This window comes from Mobula birostris, chromosome X (genome assembly GCF_030028105.1).
Source record: "Mobula birostris isolate sMobBir1 chromosome X, sMobBir1.hap1, whole genome shotgun sequence".
Classification (NCBI taxonomy): Eukaryota; Metazoa; Chordata; class Chondrichthyes; order Myliobatiformes; family Myliobatidae; genus Mobula; species Mobula birostris.
Window position 1 is genome coordinate 38,226,834 of NC_092402.1, and position 9,111 is coordinate 38,235,944.

General features: G+C 39.5%; 1 protein-coding gene across 1 annotated transcript; it reads left to right on the forward strand.

Moving 5' to 3' along the window:
- Positions 1-2,680: 2,680 nt before the first annotated feature.
- On the forward strand, positions 2,681-7,520 carry sost (sclerostin). Its single transcript, XM_072248632.1, has 2 exons — positions 2,681-2,978; positions 5,332-7,520. Exons 1-2 carry the CDS (start codon positions 2,756-2,758, stop codon positions 5,751-5,753), a joined length of 645 nt encoding a protein of 214 aa, XP_072104733.1. The 5' UTR covers positions 2,681-2,755; the 3' UTR covers positions 5,754-7,520.
- Positions 7,521-9,111: the final 1,591 nt, after the last annotated feature.

Below are 9,111 nucleotides of genomic sequence, written 5' to 3' on the forward strand. Positions count from 1 at the left end.
CCATTCCTGTCCATGTACCTGTTCAAATACCTTTAAATGTTGCCATTTCCTCTGGCAGCTCAATCCATGTACATACCATCCTCTGCATGGAAAGAGTTTGCCTCTCAGGTTCCTATTATACCTTTCCTCTTTCACCTCAAGTTTCTCACTTCCTCTTGCCTATTTTTCCAAACCCTGCACTGATCAGTAGCAATATATGCATAAGACATCTTGACCCTTTTTTTTCTACTATTGTCTCAGGGTCCGATCAGGTTTAATAAAAGTTATGAGTTCCTCGGTTCAGATTTGCCATAGTGGTGTTGGGTAAGGACCAGGTTTTAATTTTATACTCCAGCATGTGTCTAGTGTGAAATCAGAACTGAGCGAAACAGGGCAGAAACACTTTCCAAATTAATATCAAGTGAGCCCTGCTGAAATTGTACGGCCATCAAGCAGGAACAAAGTCAGGGTTGATATCAAAGCTCAAAGTTCGAAGTAAATTTATTTTCAAAGTACACGTATGTCACCATATACTATCCTGAGATTCATTTTCTTTCAGGCATACTCAGTACATACAAAGAAATGCAATAGAATCAATGAAAAACTACACACAAACAGATGGACAAACAACCAATGTGAAAAAGAAGACAAACTGTGCAAATACAATAATAATAATTATTATTATTTAATAAACAAACAAATAAATAAATAATACTGAGTACATGAGCTGTTTGAGTCCAGCAAGGTGAATCCATAGGTTGTGGAATCAGTTCAGTGTTGAGGTGAGTAAAGTTATCCACGCTGGTTCAGGGGCTTCACGGTTGAAGGGTAATAACTGTTCCTGAACCTGGCGATGTGGGACCTAAGGCTCCCATACCTTCTTCCTGATGGCAGCAGAGAGAGGAGAGCACGGCCTGGATGGTGGGAGTTCCTTGATGATGGATGCTGCTTTCTTGTGGCAACACTCCTTGTAGATATACTCTCTAATGGGGAGGGCTTTTCCTGTGATGGACTGGGTAGCATCCACTACTTTGAGTAGGCTTTTCCGTTATGGACATTAGTGTTTCCATACCAGGCCATGATGCACTGGTCAGGTCCCTCTAAAATGCACTGCCATCTTCCCACATGAAGTGAGGGAATGTGATTACTTCCCATTGAACCCCACAAGGACACCTGAGACAGTGACTTGCATGAAGTGGGTGAATAAACAATAATTGACAGCCCATCAGAGAGGTCCGTCAGCAGAACCACTTTTGTACAAGTTTCTAAAGTTCTTGTGCAGATGGAAGGGTTAATTACTGACTGATGCTAAGACTTTGACGTGCTATATTTTCACATGAAAATCTTGTTTTTTTTCCCTCTGCGGGACATTTAAATGCAATCATCAATTGGTTATTATTTCAAAACGTTTAGGAAGTTGTTAAGAGGAGATTTGAGGGCTTCGTCACTGTTTATTTAACGAAACGTCGCCTAGGAGAGGAAAAGGAAGCGGCAAGGCTTTGTTAAAAAAAATACCATGCCTAAAAGTCCCAGGAGATTGTCCGGCGACTCTGCTTATCAACGTAAAGAGTTTGACCGAGATTTACAGAGCGAGAGTCACGCTTGAAATAGAGACTGAAATTAAAGTACAATATCTCCGCATTCTTTGGGGTGAAATGTTTACCTCAGATGAACGACGCCACAGCATTGGCTGCCATTATCACAATAGAAAAAGTTTAAGGCATGATTACTTGATCCAAACAATTACACAATTGTTGTTTCAGATTATACTGCCCTTCTGTTTTGAACCCTGCAATTAGTTCACTATTAAGACCATAATTGTACTCTTATTAGCGTGCAAACGTTATTTTAATACATATGTGATAAACAATTGAACTGTCATTAAGGGGATCTTAAACATTAAGTCGAATAACATGATAAATTTAAAATACAGCACAACAAAAAATTCTGCTGTGCGTCACCCCATGATGAGAGGGGAGGAATGGCATTAAAACTTGCCAATCGCACTGTCGCATTCAGAGGCACACGAGAGATTCAGTTCAGCAACAATTGTGTGCAATGCATGATGTATAGAAACCCGATTCTGAACGTACAGGTCTGAGCGAGAAACCATATGTCTGTGAGTGATAGGATGAGTGATTAAGCAATCGTATATAAGAGAGGGAATAAGTGGGTGTGCATTTATGAGAATGTTTATGAGAGAATGAGCGAATGGAAGGACGTGTGTGTGTATGCAGGAAGGTGGGAGTTGGCTACGAGTTTGTCCACAGAAGCAAGTAAATACAATCTGCCTTTTCCCTGCTAAATGCAATCTCAGGTTCACTTGCCCCGGAACCTCCATCCATTAATATATAAAATTAAATCCCCACCCCAATCACCTTGTCATTGCACATATAATTAAGTGTAACTACAATTAACCGAATAATAAGCGCCAATTTCCTTGACTCGGGATAACGTTCACAACAATGTCTTCAAATGGGATCTGGGATTGTGGTTTGAACGATTCCTTAGGCTGTTTCTGCGCGTCCTTATTGTTTTAATGATGGGAGCTTTGGGAGGGGTTAGATTTGGAAATCCACGCCCGACTTTCATGTAAATGTTAAAGTTTGCAAATCTCCGCGCCGGGTCCCGCCTCTCAGTAAATGCCCGTCTGAAGATTGGTGTGAGAAAAGTCGACGTAACTCCTCTGCTCCGACGTTGAACACCGGTGGGGCTGCCTTATAAAAGAAGATGTTGAGGACTGTTTCTCCAGGTCAGGGTTTCATGCAGGATAATCATGGGGCTCCTTCAGCACCTCCAGCCCTGCCTGGTCGCCGCTTGCATCTCTACCCTATTACTCCGGGACAGTGTCAGTCTCCCTGAAGGCTGGGGGTCCCTGAAAAACGATGCAACCGAAATCATTCCCGAGTACTCGGAAATTTCCACCGAGATGAGGAATCACAGCGCCAATCAGGCGAAATACGGGGGCAGACGGCGATTCCACTCGTCGCCGATGCGGGGTAAGGATGCAATCTCTGAACTATTGAATCACTAAATATCTCTCGTTAGTTTCGTTGGTAAAAAGGGATGGCGGGAGATCTAGTTCGTCCTATGAAAGAAAGTTTCTTTGAAAATCCCAATCTGATTTTGTGTTTTGCATGTCTAATGCAGTTACTCGTCTTTTCATCTGATCTGCCTATCCCGAAAGCCTCCCCCTTTCTTCAGGAATCCTGTGCCCGTGGTGTCCTTCACCTGAAGCGTCGACGAGCATCGCAAGCCGTGTCTTATTAGTGATAACGCGTTGTGAACGTGTGCTGAGTCTGCTAAATGAAGTGTGTTCCAAATGTTCTGCTGTAAAAGGGCACATTACTACTCTGCATGGACTTTATTCGCATTCCGAGAATTTTATTGTATTCAGTTAGGTCATTATATATCTCCAATTTATTCTTTAGTCTTGACTCACTGTTTCCTGATAAGCTAAATGTCACGTCTCAATTTCAAGATGCTTTGTAGAATTAATTATTCTGAACTACGGTGATTTTTCGTGACTTGAACAGATTTAGGTCCTAAGTGTTCACCTGTTCTTTCAATTATACAGTTTGAATTTAATACCTCTTTTCTAGCGGTGCAACTGAGTAAAGAGCCAGGAAGGATAAGATGGAGAAGCATTGCACAAAATAATGGAATCACTTATGTAAACTAATATTATCCAGGTAGTCAAGAGGATTACACACGTGAAATTTGAAGGTGTTGCTAAGAGGGAAGACCTCCTACACAACCAAAGATATTGAAGCTTGCTTCTCAGTAGCAATTTCCACTTTGTCAAAAAGGGATCTTTAAAAATTTTATTGACTATCTGAAGCAGTTATTCTCAGCAAGTCTTTATGCAAATACACTTCACCATATTTGTTTAGGTAGCTTATGGATACCAGTATTTGTGTGGATTTCACTGGGGTGGGGTATGTCCATCACAAAGCAGTGCTCAATAGATTTGGTTTTTTTGTTCTAAGGTTGAACAAGCTCAAATTGTAATCTAATCTGTTTAATTATGCAACTAGATATCAGTCTAGTAAGGCAACAGGCATTGCACCATGCCAAATTCAGACCCTTCCCAATCATGTCAGATGCCATCTTTTGTGGCATTCCTCTGATGAAATGGTTGATGTAAACACAAATTATCACTAACTCTTTCTGACTCTCCACTGAATTGAATCTTCTAGAGAAGCCAGTGAAATCTCTTAAAATTCTTCCCCTCATGTCTCAGCAAGACATCACAGTGTGTTTTGTGAGGAAAGGGGTTTCCTGGCATCAGTTACAATGATTTCAGATGGAAATCCACATATAGATTTAGAGAAAATTTAAAAGATGCACAGATGTGATCAGGTCACCTGTCCACCTCTGCCCCTAGGTTCTTAAACAGAATGGTCAAGCTCTAGAGACATCAGAGGAGCAGTTGTCTTAGGAGAGAAGGAGTGGAAGAGGAGGAAATGAGAACACAAGAAAGGAAATAGAAACCCTTGTTATATCATATTTTTCATAACCTTGAGGCTTCCTAAAGCATGTTACAGTCAAAGAAGTATTTTTATATTAAAATCACCTGTGAAATGGAAGAGAAAAGGCAGTCAAATTTGTGCACAGCAAGCTTCCTCAAGCATCATGCGTCAGTCATAAATAGCTGTCTCTGTTATAATGTCAAATGAAGAATGTGCATTGGTCAGAATGCTGGGGATGACTCTCTTGCTCTTTAAAATTGTGATCTACTAAATCCAACTCTGTCTCTTCACCTCTCAATTTAACAGCTCTTAATTAAGGTGGCACTTCATACCAAGTGGTATTCTTCCTGCATTGCATTGAGGTGTGAGCCTGGACTTTTATGTTTCCTTCTCTGGAAGGAGTAACAGAAAGGTTCAGCTGGCTAGAAGATGTTTGGAAAAGACAAAAGATTTTTTTGTTTGGATACAACTGTACATTGGAACCATTGTTATTTACATTTTTCCCAGACTCTGTCTTCCCTGTTACTTGCTTCTGGGTATGTTTAACATTTCCAGTGCTTAGCTGGTTTTTCATCCGATTTAGCATTTTTTGAACAAAGAACTATTGAGGAACGTCAATTCTGTCAAAATATTAAACTTTTTTTAAAAAAACAAATGTGTTAAATTTTTTTATCATTTCAGTTCTGATGGAAGATCATTATTAACTTTCTCTCTAAAGATGGTGCAGAGCATTTCTAGTAATTTTATTGCTCACATTTTTAACATCTGCATTATTTTGTTTTTGTATACTTGTTATTAATGATTTGATCTATTCCTTTGCAATGCATGTAGTTGCCTGTGTTCTAATGCTAATTAGTCTGCTATGATCCTTTCTCTGTAGGTGCAATAGAGTTCAGTTGCAGAGAGCTGCGATCCACCAGGTACATATCAGATGGCACATGTCGTAGTGTGAAGCCAGTGAAGGAGCTGATTTGCTCTGGTCAGTGTATGCCAGCTCATCTCCTCCCTAACTCCATTGGCCGGGTCAGGTGGTGGAGCAGACATCAGAGCTCTGACTATCGGTGCGTACCAGCCCACACTCGCACCCAGCGTGTTCGACTCGAGTGCCAAAACCAGGAAACAAGGACCTACAAAATCCAAGTGGTGACTTCCTGCAAGTGCAAACGCTATTCCCGCCACCATAACCAGTCGGACAATAAGCAGTTTGGGAAAGATGCAGCTTTTAGGAGGAGAAAGAGCAAAAAGAAGGCAACACGGTCCAAAAGTAGAGGGATAAGCAACCACCATGATCATTCTGACTGATAGAACTTTATATCCAGTGTAATATTATGTTTCACTTTATGAAAGTTTATTATTGGACAGAAAGTCCATTATTGTTCCATTTTCTAAAGCACTTACTCTAAAGTGTGTATAGTTCAACATATAATCAAGATTCTTTTAAATAGATGGGAACACTGCACTCCCTACTTGGTCTGGGATTAAATATATCCAAATTTGATGAAATATCCTGACCAAAATGTATTATAGGATATCCCACACAAAAATAGCGGAGTTCCCAACTTCCTATTGTAAAACTAATTGTCCATGTTTTATAGGGAACTTGTAAATGCTTGTCTGATATTTCCTCCAGTAGACTCTATAATTACCCTTTAGGATGACTTTTATGTGTGATAATATTTAATGTGGCATACATATTGGATCTGCTAACAGACACAGAACAATTTTCAGTTGTGCTTCATTTGAGCTTGTAACTGTTCTGATCAAATACCAGGATAACCAAAGTAAATGGGGTCCCTTAAATTAATATCATGAACAGTTACTTGTTGATCAGTTAAAATGGAAAGAGGTAACAATGCAACCTTTAGCATTCCTAATCTGGAAAAATAATCAAAATGCAGAAAATATTCACCAGGTTGATCAATCTACAGTGGAGAGAGAAACAGGGTCAACATTTTGAGTTGTTCACAACCCTGATAAATTAAAGTTGTCAACTATTCTGAATGTTTTGAGCTTTTTCTGTTTTTGTTTCAGACTTCCAGCATCTGCAACTTTGTTATACTTTTCAGGTTAAAGTTATTTCAGTCTGTAAACAAGCCGCTTGAAGGGCAAAACATTTCTATCACTTAATGTTTTTACCTCAGTAATTTCACATTATCCATAATCAACAGAGGTTAATGCAAATTCTAATTACCTTCCACCTTGCAAAGGGACACTGACAAGTTTGTAGTAACAAACAGCCAAAAATCGACTTTTAATTTCAGAGGGAGCCCCTGAAGTGTGTGTTAGAGTCTCACTCCTATTTCCAGGTTTCCCTGCCATCTGTGTTAATTCATGAATGCAGACAAAACCTGCTGACCACAAAGGCTACACTCCAGGGTGAAGAGTGAATAAATCATCGAGGAGCCATCTGTAAATTATTACTCATTTTAAGTTTGATTGTATATATTAGATATTTAGTATCAAAAGATTTTCACTACAATTTTTTTTGGGGGGGAAATAATCCCTAGATCCTGAAGTAAATCATGTTACCTACTAATGTCAGGGGAGCTAGGTGGAGGTAAAGCAATCTTTGGCCCTCCTGTGGCAAACCACCTTTGCTCTCTGATCAGCACAGATTTATTTTGATTGTGATTTTCCCCTTCCCTCCCACATTTATTGCATTCTCTGTACTTTGCTTCTTGTATCTACTATCTGAAACAATAAATGTTAAATTGCTGTAAATATTGCAGATATTATACTGCTCAGTTTAATTTAATATCACAACAGGGCATGAATCCACATGAGGCTATTTTGTGAACTTCTGCTTGAAAGTTTTTTTTGTATGCAGTTCATTTGTTAAGTTTCCATGGTGTGATGAAATGGTACAGGAAACTATAGTAGCCTCCTAAATGGATTTTGAAATGTGGCGAAAGTGCATAGACACAAGTAATTGTTTTTTAATGATTGTATTTATTTTTCTCATTTAAATTATTTAAAGCACCATGTTTCATGTAGATGTATGAGAACTATTCTTGCCATGTAAAGTATTGTATTATTGCAGACTTTTAAATGTTGTCAAAATAAAGAAGATAAAGCATATACATGTTTCATGTGTCATTAGTATTATCAATTGCTTCAGGCAGATACATTGCCATTGTCTGGCAAAAAATGGTACATTAAGCAACACCTTCTGGCTCTTGACTACTGTCTATTCAATATCTGCATAATCTTGCCCAAAAATAGAATTTCTTAATAAAATAGTTATGAGGCATAATGTTGCTGGCATTTAATGTACCATGTAAGTCAGTTATATTTGCCTACTATAATATTATTAAATATTGCTTGGGGCCTAAATTGCTGGAGTTTAGAATAAGTGGGGGGTCTCATTGAAACCTACTGACTATTGAAAAGCCTAGCGTGGACTTGGAAAGGCTATCCCCAATAGTGGCAGAGTCTAGGACCAGAGGGCACAACCTCAGAATACAAGAATGTCCCTTTAGAACAGAGATGAGGAATTTCTATAGCTAGCCGGAGGTGAATCCGTGGAATTAATCGCCAGATGGCTGTGGAGGCCAAGTCATTGAGTATATTTAAAGCAGAGGTTGATAGATTCTTGATTAGTAAGGGCATCAAAGGTTACAGGGAGAAGGCAAGAAAATGGGGTTGAGATGGATAGTAAATCAGCCATGATTGAATGGCCCAGCAGACTTGATGGGCTGAATAGCCTAATTTTGCTTCTATTTCTCATAGTCTTATTATCACTGCCATATCACATGATATTTGTTATTTTGCACCAGTTCTGCGTACTTTTTTCTAAAACCTCTGAGATAGAGGACCAGAAGTTCTGGAAAGCTGTGCTGTCTGTGATCTACCAGTTGAACAGGACAGCACAGAGTGACCTGCAGATCTTTTTATATCTGGGCATGAGGATTTTAATGAGTCACCTCTTTTTCTGAGCCCTTTGATTATAGAGTGTATAGTGAACAATTTGGAAGAAGTCTGAGTATTGTTTGCTCATAATTAAAGGATCATTCACTGGATCAGAAGATGGTCTTGAGGGATGTCAAAGCAAAAACAAGGCATTCTAGCTCTTGACCTAATAGAGTTACTCATCTACATTCATCGCCTTTGACTGCAGCAGGAACAGATACTGTGTACTTTAATGGCATCCCTCTTACTGTCCCCTGCTGTATGAACATCTTTGTGAATAAGGTACCCTTTGATGTTCACTCTGTTTGACTCACACCAATGCACTGGGTTCTCAAGAGTTTCACTTTTCTCCAAGCCTGTGCATGCCCTTTTAAGTTCCTTCTATTTTTTTTTGGGGGGGGGGGGAGATGTAGTCAACATTTTTACATTCCACATCCCCCTATCAAATTCTGGTCTTCCTGTAGGCGGCTGTAGTCAGTGATTTTGCCCATGATACTGTAATTGGCCATATCAACAACAACGATGAGACAGAGTTCAGGAAAGAGATTGGAAACCTCACGTTATGGTGTCAGAGCAGCAACAAGGTGAAAGAGATAGCTGTTCATCTAAGGAAGTTGGGGAAGTGAACAGAAACTTGTCCTCATCTATGGAGCTGATTTAGAGATGACTAACAACTGTAGGTTCCTGGGTATACATATCACCAGCAACCTCACCAGGTCCCTTTGCACTGATGCAGAGATCATGAAAGCAC